Source organism: Equus przewalskii, chromosome 15, assembly GCF_037783145.1.
Source record: "Equus przewalskii isolate Varuska chromosome 15, EquPr2, whole genome shotgun sequence".
Taxonomy (NCBI): domain Eukaryota; kingdom Metazoa; phylum Chordata; class Mammalia; order Perissodactyla; family Equidae; genus Equus; species Equus przewalskii.
In genome coordinates, this window is record NC_091845.1 from 26,240,477 (window position 1) to 26,259,466 (window position 18,990).

Below are 18,990 nucleotides of genomic sequence, written 5' to 3' on the forward strand. Positions count from 1 at the left end.
ATGTGCAAATCTGGTCTCAGGAGCTACAAGAGGGTTAAAAACACGAGCATCATTTTATTGGCTTTTTTTTTTTTTTTAACTGCAAGTTAGCCCCAAACTTGAGAAACTGCCATTAATACTTTCAAGATGTGGGTTGTGACGGCTGCACATTTTGGCAGGAGTTGTGCCCAGGCCACGGGAGGACAGAGGAAGCCTCGGGGAATAGCTCCTAAGTAGCTGGAAATGCCTTTCTGGCTTATTTCCCCATCCTGAAGCCTGGGGGGCGGTTACAGAGACTCACCATCATCCAATCACTCTCCGTTTAAGCGAGGAGATTCACATATTTACTTCTATGGGAATGGATTCCCAAGCCCTTTTTTGCTTCTGTACTGAGAGGAGACAGGCAATGCTGATAAAACCAGGGAACGGGGCTCTCAGAACCACAAATAGAAAGGGGAAAAAGCGAGTGCACATCTGGATCCATTTGCTCACTAATCGTACTTCGCGTTGGTTTTTTTCTCCTGTCTCCTCTTCTTATTTCTCTTACTCCTGTCTCCTTGTTAATATCCTGTCCCTTCCTTGCCTTTTTCTCCCACTCCCACCTTCTCTCTCCTTTTAACCCTTTCTCCCAAACCCTACAGCCACTGACTTACAGTTTGCAAGGACAAGTGAAGGGCATCCTGTCCCTTTCGCCACAGCTGGGGACTGCTACAGTGCCGCCAAGTGCCCACAGGTAGGTGCATGGAGCCTCCCCCTTACCAAGGGTCCCCGTCCCACCCTGCCCCCTGGGGACCCTTGCGCATCTGTTCATAGGACTATAAAAACAGCTGCTCTGGAAGGCAACTTGCCACCTGCATCAAGAACCTCACAAATGCTCACAGCTTCTAATCTAGTAATTTCACTCCAGAGAGTGTGTCCTAAGGAAGTGATCATAGCTACATGCCAAACTTCTGCATTCCCCAAAATGCATCTATTGTAATGGAAAATATTTAGAAACAAACTAGATATCAGATGGCAAGGGCTTGGTTAAACAAATCATGGTGGTTAATAAAATGAATGTTATACAGTCTGTGGAGTGCTGGGAAATGTTTAATGACTGGCTCCGCTATGGGAAAAAGAAAGCAATGCTTTGTAGCCTTTGCCAGTTTCTGTGGTGTAAATATTCTCCCCGTGACTGATTTCAAGCTATCCATATCATGTCGCTAAATGGAAAGATGGGGAGAGATGCAGAGTTGACTCTCAAAAGCCAGTCCAAGCGGGCTCCAGCACACCACTATCAGCCGTTAAAAATTCCGGATATTGCATGATATAGAAAAACTGTCACCCCTACTTCAGGTGTATAAAACGTGCCATGTTCAGGCCAAGAAGTGCAAACTTATCATCTACTACTGGATTTGCTCTTCAGCAGAGCAGCTGAGTGGCAATCTTACTGCCCATTCTACAGTTCCACACTTTCTTGCCTCTTTAGAGATGTGTCAAGTTTTAACTTGCCTTTTGAAACATGCTGTAATATTCAGCCTGGGCAGTTTTTGCAAAGCAGGCATCAGTCTTTGCAAGAAGCGTCTGCAATGAGCAGGCAAGACAAACATAGTGAAGTAGGTGATTCTGGACAGGAGAATTCGGCACCAGTGTTTTCGCTGGTTCCTGGTTCGCATGAGGTCCTCACAAAGCTGTTGTTAAAAGCCATGTCAGGAATTTCCCACTTGGCCTGGGAGCCTTAAAAAGTCTAGGGATGGGCACTGGGTGATGCCTTCAGAATCCCAGGCACTGTCTCCCCAGGATGGATTTATGCCCAACCACAGAGACCCTCCGAAGACAAACACATCTGAATTTTCTTTTAACAAAGTGTTTTCTCAGCTCCAAGCTTTAGAAGCATTGCTAAACGTTGCAGAGAAGTGAAAAGGAAGCTCTCAGGGGAGAAAGAAAATAAACAAAGGACCATAAGGGTAACAGGGGCCTTTCCTCCATTCCCCAGGAATTGAAAACTTTTGAAATGCAGTTTCTTTACAGCAATTGATGGCCTTCAAATGCCCCATTGGCATGGGTTGCATTTTTACAGCAAGTGGATTGGCCCCGTTCTGCCTTTATCAAATGTCTCATGATTTGCTTGTTTCTATATGTGTATCTTTGGGGGATGCTTAAGTAAATGGAAAGTAATTTTCATTCATTTATTTTAGTAATTCAGAGACAAATGAACTGATTGATTTGCTAAATCCTGCCACTGAAGCAATTGCTAAATGAGAAAACCTAATGCCAATAGGAGGCTAATTTGTATTTTTTTCCCAGTCCATTCTTCAAACCATAGTGGATACTTCTAGAATTCAGTTTCTTAGATGGTTATTGAGCACCAATGGTATTGATGAGAGACATGAGTTTTTCAGATCAGTTTTCCAGGGAAAGGTCTGTAGAGACACGGCTGTGCAAGCGACTCTGGAGCGGATGGCTCACCTCTGACCTACGATTGCGCAGAAATCAAAGCAGAGGGAGGCTGTTCGAGAATCCGCTTCCTCCTCATCCGTTGCTGTTACTTTGGGGATTTATTTATCAATAAGGGTGGGTTCCCCAAGAGCCCTCAACTCAAGATGTAGCCAGAAGGTATTTTTGTATTCTGATGGCAGTGGATGTGGCAATGTTGTTATTGACTCTGGGAGGAGTAGCGTTTCCTGAGTGTTTACTATGCTTTAGGCACCGTGCTCAGCTTCTCTAAGTCAGTGTAGCATGTAGTCCCCGCAGCCTTCTCTGAGAATGCTCCCTTTCTACAGATGAGGAGACTGGGGTGTGGAGAGGTTGGGGAATGTGCCCAAACCCACACGGCTGGTTCTCAGTAGAGGCCGGAATTGATCCCCTGTTGTGTCTGAGTCTGAATCCATGATGGGCAGGCGTGTCTGGCTGATCCTGTTTCCAGGCAGGATTTCTGCAGTGTTCACTCTTGTCCAGACAGAAAACAAACCTCTCTGTCTCAGGCACATCTTTCACCAGCCTTCATGGATCATCTAGTGTATGCATGACTCGTAATTACTTTTAAGTCAGCAACAGGAGGTGGTAGCTAAAATGCGCATGCCCTTTAGAGCCTGAAGATAATGCCTGTGAGGACAGAGATGCCCCCGACTGGAGCTGGGAAGGACAGTAGGTCTTCACTCCTCTGGCGGCACTCAGCTTCTGGAGTGCTAACTGTCAGCCAGGTGAAAATGCAAATCTGTGAACTGGAGAAGATGAAAAGAAAATCAGGAAGAAGACTTCCGGTTCCATTCAGGTTTATCACCCGCTCTGAGAGGGCAGATCTAGCCAGACGTAGGTATTGAGCGTGCTCAGACGCTAGACACCCAGATGCGCTGGGGGCCTTCTCGGGCTAGAAGCCAGGTCAGCAGCCTGGACCTTCTAAGAACTTTGATGGGAAGCAGATCAAGTCTGCCTTTCCCTGCAGTGCAGGTGGGACAGGCAGTCTGCGTGGGAAGCAGGACGGGGAGAGAGGAAAGAGACCGGTCCTTGGCAGCAGTGTGGTCTGGGCGCTATGAACGGTGTGCATGCCCTCCTCAGGGCAGGAGTGACAGTCAGATGAGAACATGGTCAGGTGGGGTAATGCAGCACACAGAAGCCAGTCTTGGCGGAGGCTGCGCACGGAGGGCTTCCAGCCGCCAGGGCAGCCACACCGACAGACACCTGGGTATCCAGGCCACTCAACATAACAGCCACTCACATCTGTATAGTACTGTCATAAAATAATTTCTGAAAATATTTTTAAACTATCAGCTACTCTCTTACAGTTCATGAATCAGGTGCATTATACCTTCTCTCTAATCCCCTCCTATTCACAGGTTAGGTCTTACTAACCCATTTTACAGATGGGCTCAGGAAGGTTAAGCCACTTGCCTGAGGTCACACTAAAGTAGAGGAGTTGGGATTCTAGGTTAAATCCATCGTCCACACGAGGGTGTCTCAACCTCAGCACTGTTGATGTTTTGGGCTGAATGATTCTATGTTGTAGGGGACTGTGCTGTGCATTTTAGGATATTTAGCAGTATCTCTGGTCTCTACCCACCAGATGCTAATAGCACACACACACCTGCCAGTTGTGACAAGCAAGAATATCTCCAGATATTGCCAAATTTCCCCTCCTTGGGGCAAAATCATCCTCTGTTAAGAGGCACTGACTTAGGCCAGACTAAATCCTCCTGTCACCTCTATAAATAGGAATCCTATTTGTCCCCATTTTAAAGATGTGGAATCTAAGCCTCCAAAGGGTTTATAAACTCTTATTAGCAAATATTTATGGAACTGACATGGCGCTGCAATTTAGACCTAGTCCCGGATGTCTTAATAGAAGAGCTAGGATGTGATATTTATTGAGAATGTATCAAGTGCCTAGTCATACATGACAAACCGAGATTGATATAAACAAACAAAGCAATGCTAAGTCTCTCCCGGAGATTAGCTTACTGTTACATTGGAGAGGTAAAAGGAACACTTACAAAACAATTAGAAAATGTAGGACTGCTATCAATATTTTTGAGTATTTACTAGGTGCCAGCCATATACTACATGGCTAATTTCATTGTCGTCTCTATGCTACTCTGAGGGAGGTACTGTTATTACCTCCCATTTTACAGATGGAGAAACTGAGGTTCTGAGAGGTTAAAAAAATCTGTCCAGGATCTAACCGTGAGTGAAGGAGCTAATTTTACACTTAGATCTGACTGGCTGTGAGGCTCCACCTCACCGCTCTCCACTTGCTTTGTTAAAGACTGTTTTGACAAAGTACTGGATTGTAGGGTTCAGAGGGGAAGCGTTCACCGCAAGCGTGTTCGTGCAGAACAGGCTTAATTCCGAAACTGCTCCTTGTGGAGGAGGAAACCTCAAGAAACTATTTCAGAGGCCTTTGCGGAGTCCCTTTTGAAGGACAGAAACAGAGACAGATGGGGAAAGCAAGAGGGGAGCTCCGCTGCAGCAGCTTCTTAGAAATAAATATGGAAACAGCCGAGGCCACATTTTGAGAAGAATCCTGAAGCGAGTTGGGAGATTCGGGTCCCCTCGGCCGGGAAGAGGCGGCCGCGGTCCCCAGGCGGTCTGGAACGGGCTGCGCGCGCCCTCTGCTGGCCGAGGCGGAGAACGCGCCTCCCCTTTGAAGTTCCCGCCCCGCTGTGCTCAGGACGCGGAGTGCTCAGCACCGCGGGGAGCTGAAGCCCAGGAAGCTTTGGCAGCGAGATCTTGTTAGAAAAATTACACTGTCGCATTTTGTTCCTGAAGGAATCTGATAATTGTGAGCAACACCAGGATTGCTGTTTTAGGGAGGCAGAATGGCGGTGGTGGAGAGCGAGGACTTTGAAGTCAGGAAAAAGTGAGTTGGACCTTAACTATATCCTGGAGAAGTTAATCACCTCCGCTGGGCCTCAGTTTCCCCATCTGTAAAGAAAACCCCCTTCATAGAGCTCTTGCGAGGATGGATGAGATGATGCACCTAAAGTGCCTGGTCCGGAGCAATCCCCCCTCCAAAAAACCCTCAATAATTAGTAGCTATCATAATTAATATGTTTCTCTTTTCCAAGTTACCTTTTATTGTGTGACCTTTGCTTGGGACGTCACGTGAACTAAAAGTCTTTTTCGTTGGGCATTTATTCCAGGGTCGTTTTAGCATTAACCTTTACGGAACCGGCCTATCTTTAACTGATTCTGCCAGATGGATCTCTCAAGGGAATTACGCCGTCTCTGACATCAAGAAGTCGCTGGTAAGGTTACCGATTGTTGGGGGATGGGTTTTGTTCTCTCTCCCTCCCTCCTTTCTTCCCTCCCTCCGTCGTGGTGGTGCTGCTGAAGGAACGAATGTGCTTTCCCACTTCCTCGAACCATTTTGTAAGGTGTCAGGAAGAAAATTTAGAAAATAAATCTAAGGTGAAGCGTGTGTAGGTGAGTGGAGCAGAGAGAGCCTTGCTTCCCTTCTGGTGAATTCTTCCCGGAGATGTGAACCTGTGAACCATCCAAGTAATTAGAAGGATGCCTGACCAGGAAGCTAGAAGCAGTTAAGGAGCCTCTGAGCGAGTGTGTGGCTCTGATTCCTTGCAATTAGCCAACATTCAGTTCACTTTGGTGAACCTAGGAACAATGATGTTTGTTTATTTAAGGAAAATTGAAATACAGACAGGGCTGAAAGAAAGGAATAACTTATCAGGAGAGTTTGTGGAGAGGTAAAGAAACACGGGTTCTACAATCATCAGTTTTTCGTGCTCTAAATTCTTGCTACTCAAGGTGTGGCTTACGTGGAGCATCAGAATCCACGTGGGAGCTTATTGAAAATGCAGTTTCTGCGGCCCCAGAGGTTCTGAGTCAGGATCTGCAGCTCAACAAGGTCCCCAGGTGGCTCCTAAGCACAGTACACCTTGGGAAGCAGGTCTGTGGACTGTTTCTCAGCCTGGGTGTAATTAGAATCACCTGGGAAAGTTTAAAATGCATGTGCCCAGGCCCACCCAGCTTCCCTGCCTGGGAATCTCTGGAGCAAGGGTAGTATTTGAGATTCCCCAGGTGATGCTCATGTATAGCCAGGGCAGAAGCGGCAGCCCTTCACAGCCTGCCCTCCGAAGTTCTGAGAATGTGAGGCAGGAAGCTGACCCATGGCAAATGGGAGACTTGGAGTGTGGCCTGTGGCCCCAGGCCCTTTCCATCGTGCCTTCTGCCTCAGGGTCCCCTCAGAAATGTGAGTAGGAGAAGAAGAAGAAGAGAAATGGAAAGCGTGATATTATTCCAAAGGAGGGTAGCCAAGCAACATTGTACAGGATGCCCAGTTGAATTTGAATTTCAAATAAACGAGGACCTTTTTTTTTTTACTATAAGCACGTCTTCAACATTGCATGGGACATACTTGTTCTAAAAACATATTTGTTGTTTACATGAAATTCACGTAGGAGTTGGGATTCTATATTTTTATTTGCTAAATCTAGCAGCCCTATCAAAATCAGACTATAAAGAAGAAATTCAACCTGCTTCCCTCTGGGAAAGGAATAAACATCCAATTGTGCCTTCCTAGGAAATCTCAGTTTCCTGGTCCCTTTTTGTAGCTGCCACAGTTAAATTTGCATCTGTGAATAAAACTCGCTCATTCCCTCTTTCTCTAAGCCAATCAGCTACCTCAAATCTGATAAACGAAATGACCTTATTGATTGCTCGTAAATTAATCATTAAATATTTTTCCTTGCACTGAAAGGAATAAAGATAGCTGAGAGAGAGCACAATTGCTTTAGAATGTGTGTTTCAGAATGTGTCCTGAAATTATCATGTTCCTCCCCACACCTACGCACCAGGGGCTATATATTTTGTTTCAATGACTCAGGAACAAAAAAAAAATTAACTGCCTACATCGTGGTTGTACATGAAGTATGATTATGTAGGAAACCATCTCTGTAAATTGTGTAACGTAAGTTTCAATTCTATGTTAGCTAGTGTCAATAGTGAGGTTTCATCCAGAAACTAAAAATAATTACAGCCGGGAGCGCCACCTTATGGAGACAATGATCACTGCCCTGCCAAGATGAGCGAGCTGGCAGTTCCCCGAGCCTGTGCTGGAGGAAGTTGGTTCCACAATTGCCTGTCGGCAATTTTTTTTTTAACCTTAGTGTTCCAAGACAGCTCAGAGAGCCTGAGCTCAAAATTAATCTCAAGGGTCTGTCGAGACTTCCTTATGAATCCCTGGGAGCCAGGACTAAGCAATCTTGGGCTCCTGGCAGCCCTGAGAAATGCTGCTCTGTGTGCCTGACCTGCTGTGCAGTCCACGGAGCAGCATCCCCTATAGATGCTACATGAAAATAGGCATCTGTGGCCAAAAGCATTTGGAAAAAATTGTGTATTTCCTTCTTGAAGAGAGACTGTAGGTATTAGTGTATTAGAGGTTGGAATGAAGAACACAGGAAGAACACCTGTGTGACTTTACTTAAGCCGGCATTCCCTTCAATCAGTGCTTTTCAAACTTGAGCGAGCATCGGCACCACCTCCAGGACTTGCTCAGCCACCCAGCCTGGGGGTGGGAGGAGGGTGGCGGGCCGAAATGTAGATTTCCAACAGTTTCCCAGGAGATGCTGATGCCCCTGGCCTGGACCACATTTTGAGCAACACTGACTTAAGTTAAACCAACCACAGAACCTTCTTTTCAAAGTTTCACCTTTTAATTTTCCCAAATAACCAGTGTTCCATGGGACAAACTTTGGAAAATTTGTGCAGTGTCCCACTCCCACCAGTACTGACCACCATCATCTTGCCTTTGAAGACGTGAGATCCAGTCTCCTCTGTGGCTCTCAGATCCTGGCCAGTCCTAATTCTCTCCTCTCCAAAGAGCCCTGCTTGGATTCAGTCCTCACTTTCTTTCACTTTTCTGCTGGGAGCTACAGAGGGAAAAGCCATGAAAACCTCAATTTTCCAAACCTGGTTGGCAATAAAATGTTTTCCCCCAAGCGAAACTAAAGGAAAATTCTAGTCATTGAGGGTAAAATTGAATGGCCAGTACCACTTGGAAGGCAGGGGCGCTGTCTCACCACCAGGAGTAAAACTGGTAAAAATAAGACTCAATGTCAGGTTCACTGTTGGCTCCCTTTTGTGTCGTGGAAAGAGTTCTTCTCCTATTTTTAACTAATAAAAATAATTACTTTATAATTGAAATAGCTGCTGTTTATTGGGCAGTGTGCATGGATTAAGTCCCATTCCTCTAGCTTTCTCATCAAATTCTTGGAGGGTAAGTTGAGAAGGTAAGGATAGAGGGTAAGTGTGTGACATTGTTTGGTGGAATCGGTCTTTCCAGCCACAGCAGGCCCAGCCCCTGGTGCTGAAGACAAAGCCCACAGAGGCTGCAGAGGATAGAGGATAGGCACACGGCCTCTTAAGTCGGATTGCCTGAATCTGCACTTACTAGCTCTACCATCTTGGGCGAGTTATTGAACTTCTCGAGGGGCATTGGTTTCTTCATCCATAATGGGGATGGCAGTAGCCCTCATCCCTTTGGGTTCTTGTGGAATGTAAATGAGATGGGCATGTAAAGCTGTGTGCCGTCCGCTGGGCAAGACAGTGTTAGCTGTTAAAGTTATACCATTTTCATAGCCCTGAGGCTTGCCATAAGGTTTCAGAAGTTGGCCAAGACAATGGAGGAAGCAGGCTCACTTGAGGTGGTTAGGATAGCACCTAAAGGAAGGACAGGGGACCGTAGCCTGAGCACAGGCTGAGCCTGGACCTGGCTGGCATGCATAGCACCATATGGATTACGTCCATGGGGGCCCACACCCCACCCGGAAGTGAGGCGCGTGGGACATCTCCTTGGCCAAGCAGTGGATTGCCAGGGAAATGCTTTGGCTGTTCAGGCTTGGCTGAGGGACAAACGAGTTTCTACTCTACTTGTGTGTGAGGGGCAGACAGACAAGGGAGCATGGCCCAGATGTGGGCAGAGAGGGAAGCACGCCTCAGATGTGGGCAGACACACAGACGGGGAAGCATGGCTCAGATGTGACATTGGAGAGAAAATGCCAAAGTTGCGAGCTCCTCTGCCAGGGACATTCTGTGCACCCTCAACTCAGGAACGTGCTCAGGGTATGAAAGGACCCTCAGCCCAATCTGGAAGTCCCCTGCAGCCCCACACCCCATTCTCAGAGCTGCTATCTCACCCTTCATCCAGGAGGAGGTTCTGGAACAGCCTTCGTAGCTGGGCAGAGTGAAGGGAGGTCCACTTCAGGCCCGATGGGAGAAGTGCTCACAGGTCTTTTTGCTTCTTCTGTGCCCAGGGAATTTGCAGGGTCAGTGGGAAGGTAGGGATCTACGTTTCTAAGGCTTGGCTGCCTGGCCCGAGGGCCTAACAGACATTCCTTGTACTGAAGGAAGAGCTGTAAATCAAAGAATTGCTTTGAAATTAAAAATTAATGAGAGCTGTGTTACCAGAGAGGAGCTGGACTCAGTTCTTATCTTTCAGTTCACTTACAACCAGCAGAGTGAAGGTCACATGAGATAAATACATACGTGTGTGTGTGTTTATCTACGGTGGGCTGTCTCCTAACCCACAGTTCACTTATGAAAATCCAAATATCCACCGAGTATAAAAATCATACTACTGACAAGTAGAGTGAAACTGCATTTTATATGTGTATGTTTTATTCTGTATATTTCCATAGAAATTAGCATTTATACATATCATATATTTGTAACTGTCTTGGGCTATATTTGAAAAAAAAACCATAAATACTGTGTTTTATGGGCAATTTCACCACCAGCATGCTCCAAAGAAATGTGAATAAACACATTTCAATCAAAGATGTGTTTGGTTTCCTAAATCACGTGAACCAACCTCCCTGGCCATACTGACTGAGAACAACAGAGAAATTGGTGAAAAGTATGACCTATAAACTGTTCTTAATGGAACAGAGTCATTCATTGTAATTATATGTAACAGCTCAAACTGGGCTAACAAAATATTCATTGAAAAGAGATTTTTAGAGGACCTGCTTTAATGAAGAAATAAAAATGATTTATAATTAGTGTTTCATTATATGTGAGTGAGTGCTTCGTGGATGCTGGAAAACATACCTTTTTCTCTGAAAGAGGCATGACTTCCATGACAATAAGGTTTATGCTATTCATTTTCTAAGTATTTTTTTTATTCTGTAGTAAAAATAAGTTTTAGCTCAGCCTTTATCTAAATCAAATTAGCAGAGTCCCAGTTAATGAAATAACGTGAACATTGCAAAGCCAGGATCAGCAGTTTTATAATTACCCAGACTTTTCCTCATCTCCGTGAGAACAGGCTATAATGGAGATCCACACATAAAAAATACCTTTATGATAATGATAACTAATATTTACTGAGCGCATACATTAGGCCGATCAGTGCATTAGTGCTAAGCACTTTACATGCATTCTTTCAATTACAACAAACCTAGGAGGGGAGACTAATATTATCCCCATTTTACAGATGCACCAGGAAACTGAGGCTTAAAGAGTTTACTTAAAGATGCAGTACAAGCCCGGGGCAGTGTGACTCAGGTTATCTCCCCTGCTGGGTCAGGAGAGAGTTTGGGGTAAAGCATAAGCTTTGATGACACAGAAGACATGTCGGCATCCTTAAGGCTGCCAGACCAATGCTTCAGCCCAGGGAGAATGTTCCCGGCTAGAAGGTTGGCCTGGCCTCGAATCCACTTGGTGGAGTCAGACTAGCTCCAGAGGTGACATGCCGCCCAAGTAAGGTGATAGGGATCACTCTCTCAACTCAAGCTCACTCATAATCAAAGGCATGCAGATTTAAGAAGAAAACAAAGAGAGAAACTATCTTGTTCTCTTTGTCTTTATTTGTTACATTGGCAACGTTTTTCTTTTTCTTTTTGTTAACAAGATTATTCATTATTTGCAAGAGACTTTCATGTTTTAGCTATGTGAACCAAATCTTCAAGCCCTTTGACCCAGTTCTTGGAATGTAGCCCAAAGATATCCTGAAATGCAGGCACAAATGTGGTTCATCACAGTGTTAGTCCCAATAGTGGGAAATGTGAAACATCTAAGATGCCAAACGTTATGCAGGAGTGGAGGGTGGGGGTAGCTGGTAGGACGTGGTAAATTTACACAATGGGAAATGATGCCACAATTAGACAAGGAGTTTTTCATAGCCATGGTAAAGCATTAGGGGAACTAATTAGCAGGGCCATCTGAAGTGCAGTTTACAAAGAAGTGTACTTCAGCTTCAGCCTCATTCATTTGTTCATTTGTTCATTTAACAAGTGTGTATTCAGTATCACGATGAGCCATACCCCTGTGCTGGGTTCTGGATACCCTTGGATTTTAACAAGACATTGATCTTACCATCGTAGGGCTTACATTCTAGCAGGAAGACAGACGTTAAGGAAAGAATTACCCAATGTTACAGGGTGCTAGGCAGCAGGTAACTGAGTCAGGAAGGTTTCTCAGAGGAAGTGTCCTCTGGGCTGGGTTCTGCAGAATTTACCAGTCAAAAGTTGGGGAGGTCTAGTACACACAGAGAAGGAGAGGGAGAGGAAAGAGAGTTGCAGTTAGAAGGGATGGCATGTGCAAGGGCCCTGTGTCATAAGGGGCATGTCAGAAGAACGACCCGAAGAAATGCAGAGGGATGGGGACAGAGGGAAAGGATGGTGCAAGATGAGTCTGGAGAGGAGGCAAGGACAGACCGCACAAGGCTTTAGAACAGGGGTAAGCACACTTTTTCTGTAAAGGACCAGATAATAAATATTTTAGACTTTGACAGCCAAAAGACAACCGTCAGTGATCTTATAGATGTACTTATATGACAAGAGAGAAAACAAATTTGCACAAAATTATCCTTGGTTAAATTCAAAATATGATAATGATAATTGAGTATACTTTTTAGTAATACAAATCTACCAATGAGAAGAATGGAATATTGGTGGAGAATAACATTTTGCTTAACTAATATTCTCTATTATCGAAACTGATTATAAATGTTTACCTGTTAATGCTGATCTGAAATGAGAGTTTCTGTATTTCGTCTTTATACATGTCTTTTTACACAGATAGGTATTGCCAAACGCTAATATTGTCCACAACCATATAATTTTCATATTCATGCCTTGGCACGCGTCGATAAAATTCTGTTAAGTTTTTCTCTTGATATTTGCCTTTTAGCATGTCATTCCATTGTAGATTAATCACTTGCAATTGGAGGTGAACTGGAAGCTCCTCAGTTGCCTCATTAAATGGCTTCTGAAATATGAAAATTTCCTTTGCATTTACAGTACAGTCCAAAAAAGGCTGCTGGAACTGTAGTTCAAGCTTGGAAACTATATCTACTATAAATTAATGTGGAATGGAGACGTAGCTGCTTGTTTTAATTTTTGACAGAATGAGAAGTATGTAAAGTGGTTTAACAGTACTTATGACTCAAACAATGTTCATTGTTATTGAAATGACTTTGCTACGGCACAAGTCTTGCCTGTAAGTGCAGTTTTGTCTTGTAATGTTAGATTCGATTCATCAAGAAGCATTATCAAGTCTGTAGCAAAAGCTAATGTCCAGCGCCACTGAGCGTTCCGTCACTGTGATTGACAGCAGCCCGTCTTGTTCAGAAAAATTTTAATCTGTGCTCTGTGCTCAAAATTCACAGTGAAACTTTATTACTGCTGAGCCATCAAACTGCTGTATGGGAGGATAAGTCAGGGTATTCAGCTTCTGGTTCTGACAAAACATTTACAAAATAGATGATGGTTAAGTTCACGGTAACAAAAGAAATTCATCATCGACACTGCTGGTTCTGTAACAGCTGATAGATTTGAGTATTTTCCACAGAGTACTTACTGATGAATAATACAGCGCGTAATCATACGCCTTACACATCTTACATTTTCATAAGCTTTGTAAACTTGTCCAACTAAGGCTTTTTCTGCCCCACATACATTGTTTACCACCATCAGTTATCGACATGTCTTAGCAGATTCCATGTCATTTGTTGTGCACTAGCCTTTTCTCAACCTCTTTGCAACATTCTCGCCTGTGGTTGGTCCACACAGCCTGTTCATGAAGGCTAACTTCTCAGTTACTTCACAGTTGGCATTGTCTCCTCAAATAAACAACTGGACAGAATCAGTAATATCTGTCACCTCATCAAGAGCCCAAGAAAACCACTCAGAATTATTTACGTTGTTTTTAAATTGATTTTTGATGTCACCCTCAATGTCATTAACTTGTCGAACAACTGCTCTTGCCAAAAGGATAATAGTATTAAACAAGTTTCTCTTCTCTGGACACATTTCTCCAGCTGTTAGAATGAAATAATATTTCACTAACTCACCATGGTAAACTGTTTTCCTTGCTTGGCTAACAATGAGCCACTTGGAAACTACCTTACTCATTTTTTATTTTTGTGAAGAAATCATGGTATGGTGAGATATTCTGTTTCAAATTTTTTAAATTTCTGATCATTGCTTTGCTGGGAGTTGGGAATATTGTGATGAATGCTGAGTTTGGTAAAGTGGGTGTATATTGGATTCTTTCAGCACAGCTGTAGCGTCATTGCAGGATAAATGCAATGCTTTGCTATCTAAATTTGGTGACAGAATAGTCCACACACCTCTGTGCCTACAGAGTGCAACATTCTAAGTCCTCTTTTCTCTTCTCTTCTTGTTTTGACATGATGATATACACTGGTAATAAAATAAGTAAATAAAACAAAATGTTGTGATAGAGTAGTATGTATGGTACTCAAAACACTGTCAAGTTAAAACTGTGTCCCCATCATGGGTAGTGTGTTGAGGAGCAGCATGAAGCAGTGAGCACTGTCACAACTACTACTCAACCCTGATATTGTAGTGTGAAAGCCGTCATAGACATTAGGTAAATGAGCATGGCTGTGTTCCAATGAAACTTTATTGATGGATGCTGAAATTTGAATTTCATATAATTTTCATGTGTGTGTCTAGAAATATTCTTGGTTTGCTTCTTCTCAACCATTTGAAAATGTAAACTCTATTCTTGACTTGTGGGCCATATGAAAACAGTGGCAGGCTGGATTAGACCCACAGGCCATAGTTTGTCAACCCTTGCTTTACGTGATGATGTTGGGCTCTGCTTCTGTTCAGAAGGCCTGCCTGCTGTGTGTGCAAGAATGATTTCCCAAAAAGCCAGTGCAAACCCTGGAAACAGTAGCCGAGCAGACAGTCTAAGATCGTGCCTCTCCTTGCAGGATGGTACCCGAGTCATAGGGAAGTGCGGTGGTTACTGTGGAAAATGTACTCCGTCCTCTGGCACTGGCCTGGAGGTTCGAGTTTTATAGTTAAGGTAAGTAGGACCCTTGTTTCTTTCTCTCTCTCTCTCGTTCTTTCTGTAGCCTAATAATTGGCAAACATGGGCCGATCACTTGCCCCCAGATAGGAGACTGTTAAGCATCTTGAGCTGACTCATTACTGTTCCGCCTTTTCCTCTCCTCCTCATCTGCCCTCTCATGATTGAGGCCATCTGTTCTCCACCCTTGGACCTGGGCTTCCTGCTTCAGATTCCTCTGCAGGGCTTATTAAAAATGCTACTCAGAAAGGGGCTGGCCTGGTGGCACAGTGGTTAAGTTCACACATTCCGCTTCGGCAGCCCAGGGCTCACCGGTTCGGATCCCAGGTGCAGACATGGCACCGCTTGGCAAGCCATGCTGTGGCAGGTGTCCTACATATAAAGTAGAGGAAGATGGGCATGGGTGTTAGCTCAGGGCCAGTCTTCCTCAGCAAAAAGAGGAGGATTGGCAGCAGACGTTAGCTCAGGGTTAATCTCAAAAAAAAAAAATGCTGCTTACTGGTCTTCATCTCTAAAGGGGCTGCTTCATTGAGTCTCTGGTGGATCCGGGACTCTGTATTTTTAATACAGGGAATTCTGATACAGGTGACTCACAGATCAACCTTTGAGAAATACTGCCCAAGATGATAATAATAATAATAATAATAATATAAATGGCATTCGCTGAGCCTTGACTACATGTCAGACACCATGCTAAACACTTTATAGGCATTGTTATTTCATTGACTCTTCAACATAGCAATGAGGTGGGGCTGTTTTCCTCATTTTACAGCTGGAAGCTGAGGCCCACAGCAATTAAGTAGCTTGTTTAAGGTCACAGTGGATTCCCTTGGCAGAACCCGGGGATGTCCTCCACCAAAGCCAGGGCTCTCAGTCGATGCGCTGTTCCACACACTGGGCCTCACAGTGTGCTCCAAGGCCCAGCCTGGTCAGCATCACCAGGGAACTTGTTAGCAATGCAGAGTCTCAGGCCTCACCCTAGACCTATGAAATCAGAGTCTGCATTTTAATAATCCACGGGAGGATCATGCATGTCAAAGTTTGACAGTCTTGGTCTAACCAAGTGCTCTCTCTGCTGGGCAGAGGACTGAATCGGTCACTCTTTCTTGTCCCAGTGCCTTCGTCTATAAGGGATGAGCTCAGCCAACTCCTGTGACCCTCCTACACTTCCTCCCAGCTTCCAGCAGCACATTACCCTATATGGCTCTTCAAGATCCTGACACAGGAGTACCTAGTTGACATTTATGTATCAATATTTCAATGTTTAATTAAACATCCATATTCAAAATTATCTTAAATTAGGATTATTTTCATTGAAAGAGGCAACAGAAAAAAAGGAAACTTGTCTTAAATAACTGAGATATCCAAGCAGTGTGTTAGCTTCAGGCATGGCTGATCCAGACGCTCAAAAAGAGTCATCGGGCCTCTTTGTTTCTTCATCAGTCAGCAATGCTTGCTTCTTAATTGGCTTCATTCTCAGGCAGATCATCTTCCCCACACCATGGTCCCTGGAAACTGTAGGCTTACATCATCCTTCCAGTTCATGGTCCCAAGTAAATGCTCCCTAGTAAATGCTCACCTCTAGCATCCATTCTGCACAAGAACTCTGGCTCTGGTTGGGTCATGTAGCTGCTTCTGAACCGGTCATAATGTCCAGGAGACAGATCATGTACCCACCTAGAATCAGGTGATTGACAGCTTGATTTGGAAGAAAGAGGGTTCTCAAAGGACAGTAAGGGGTTTGTGATCAGAAAGGGGGATATAGGATAGTGGCAGGCAAAGTCAGCAGGCATCACTAGAGATCCCCATTTTATACGTGTTTTATATATTTTATATCTAGTGAAATAAAATTTTGTATGTATTTTATATGTAGTAAAATTTGAGTGAGTACATATATATAACTTTGCATGTATTTATAGAAAAAAGATAGAAGGAAATATACAAATTTTTGAAGAGTATTATCTCAGGTCAGGGGTTTCAGGCTAGTGGTTTTTTATTTTATTCTTTATACTCCCCTGAAATTTCCATATGTCTTTTAGCAAACATTCATTACTTTTAAAATCTAAAAAAAAATAATGTGTTGTTTTTAGATTCTATATGGAAAAATGTCTGTTTTACCTATTCTTGACTTACAGCATTTGAGATCAAAGATTGACATTTCCTGGTTGGTCCATTTGTTTTCAGGTGCTCTGAAGAGGAAGCCATTATGGGATGGATGAAGGGTAGTAATGCAATACCTCCACCTTAAATTTGGGTGCGTGCGTGTGTGTGTGAGACTTGTACGCTTGTGTGTGTGTGTGTGTGTACATATGCATATATATACATATACACACACATATATACATATGTGTATATGTGTGTGTGTATATATGTGGAATATCCTAATGATGTAAAGTTTAATATTTATGTTTGAAATTATTTATTGTGATGTAATATTTTTGTACGTAAAATGATTCTATTATGACTGCCTTTTGCATTATTTTGTCCCTTGCAGTCAGACCACTGCATTTTACGTACTCTACATTATATGTAGTACTATGACGAAAGTGATTCTTCATTATCACGGTACACTATTGTTTACTTTCTCTCTGTAAATGTTTTATTGTTACTTTTTTTAAATTGTAATTTGTTTTTTAAAACAACTTAGCCGCCATCAAGGTGCTACAAGAGTCCTATAAGGGTATTTTTGGCATTCCTAGGAAAGTATCATTAGCCAATAAGTAACTTAGTGATGTCACAGTTTGTACCAGCTATTAATTACATTAAGCATCTATCCAGTTTCATGTGATCTCTGGGAAAAAAAATTGCTGCCTTGGTGCTAATATCATATGTATTTAAGTGATCATCAGACTCAGAAATATAAACACTTTTAATAAAAGGGAGGAACGGAAGGACAATTTGCAATGGACAGAATCACTTGGATAAAGTAAGACCAGCTGTTTACCCTTATTTTTGGACATGCCACTTTCGGAAGAGAGTTGGACTTTGTTCCTGTTGTTGTTATTGTTATTAATACTTTGCTTCACTTTATGGTGCCTTGGTCTCTCTGCGGGTAAATGGAGGGCCCCCAAGCAGTTTCATTGCAGAATGACATTGCGAAAGTGAGATCCTCTCAGCATTTTGCCAAGATATTCTAAAATGGGGTCCAAGTTTACCAGGTGCAAGACAGAGGATGCACAGAATGGGGGTGACCTTCACACCCCCAGCACATCTGGAGAAGTTCAGAACCAGGTTCTCAGTCATCGGGATTGACTTTTGCATGAAAACATTGGCCTGTGACTGACTTCTCTCCAGGCCGTGAGCCTAAGACCCTGCCAGTGTTCATGGCTGCTGCAGTAATTGGCGATTGTGAGAAGAAATGAACTGTGCACTACAGAATGCCTGAGTCTTTCCGATCTTCCATTAATCCACTCTTTGTTACTTCTTTCCAAAATGGAAGTAGCGAAGCCATGGTCTTTCTGCCCTTCCAACCTGATTGAAGGGAAGTCATCGCCAATGGCCTGTGGCAGACCCTCGGTTTGAGAAACCCTGCCCATTTCCAAAAACCAAAGAGATTAGGAAAAACCTGGCAGTAGTCTCCAGCCCCCAACAAACTCCAGAGTGCTCCAGGAAAAGTTATACTCAGTGTATGAATAAGTGTTATTCTCCATTATTAATACATTGTGAAAATATACTATGAATAAATACCGTGACCACATCCTAGCATTTGTGTTCTGCGTGGTTTCTGGACTCCTGTTTCAAGTCGCAATGAAAATGTCTCTAGTCTTTAAGATTGCCAGATTGAGAAGAAATGCAGATTTTCTTAATTCTGTCCATCAGAGTTGCCATTCTAGAGACAGAGAAGGGATGGGGACTGTCCCCAAGGTCAGTCTTTTCATCACTCAAATCAGTTGAAGTGTTTTTTCTGAAAATCAGAGACATAACCTCTTGTCTGTTTGATGAGGAACAAGTGAGCCAACAGAACAGGAGATTTCAGTGAGGTTTGTGGCTTAGTTGTTAGTTTTAGGTTAACAGTGGTTTCTACTGTGTAGACTGATGGTCTAGGGAAATGAGAGCTTTCCAAAGAAGCCTAATAAGCAGCTGATGGTAAGGTGGCATCACATATGCCTGGCCCTGTACTTGCTGGTTGATCTCATCCTCACAACCACCAAGGGGAGCAGGCAAATGACATGCCATCATTTTATAGATAAGGAAGCAGAGCCTTCGAGAGGCAAAGACGCCACAGTTCATATAGCG

The 18,990-nt window shown here is 43.6% G+C and overlaps 1 protein-coding gene across 6 annotated transcripts in view; it reads left to right on the plus strand.

Moving 5' to 3' along the window:
• Positions 1-18,456, plus strand: part of ADAMTS9 (ADAM metallopeptidase with thrombospondin type 1 motif 9) — a 165,667-nt gene extending 147,211 nt beyond the window's left edge. For all 6 annotated transcript variants that reach the window (XM_070574766.1, XM_070574772.1, XM_070574770.1 and 3 more), the window contains 4 exons: positions 621-712; positions 5,598-5,702; positions 14,657-14,751; positions 16,939-18,456. In XM_070574766.1, coding sequence (XP_070430867.1) covers positions 621-712; positions 5,598-5,702; positions 14,657-14,746 — 287 coding nt within the window. In that variant the 3' untranslated portion in view covers positions 14,747-14,751; positions 16,939-18,456. The remainder of the gene's footprint in view (positions 1-620; positions 713-5,597; positions 5,703-14,656; positions 14,752-16,938) is intronic.
• The last annotated feature ends 534 nt before the right edge of the window (positions 18,457-18,990 follow it).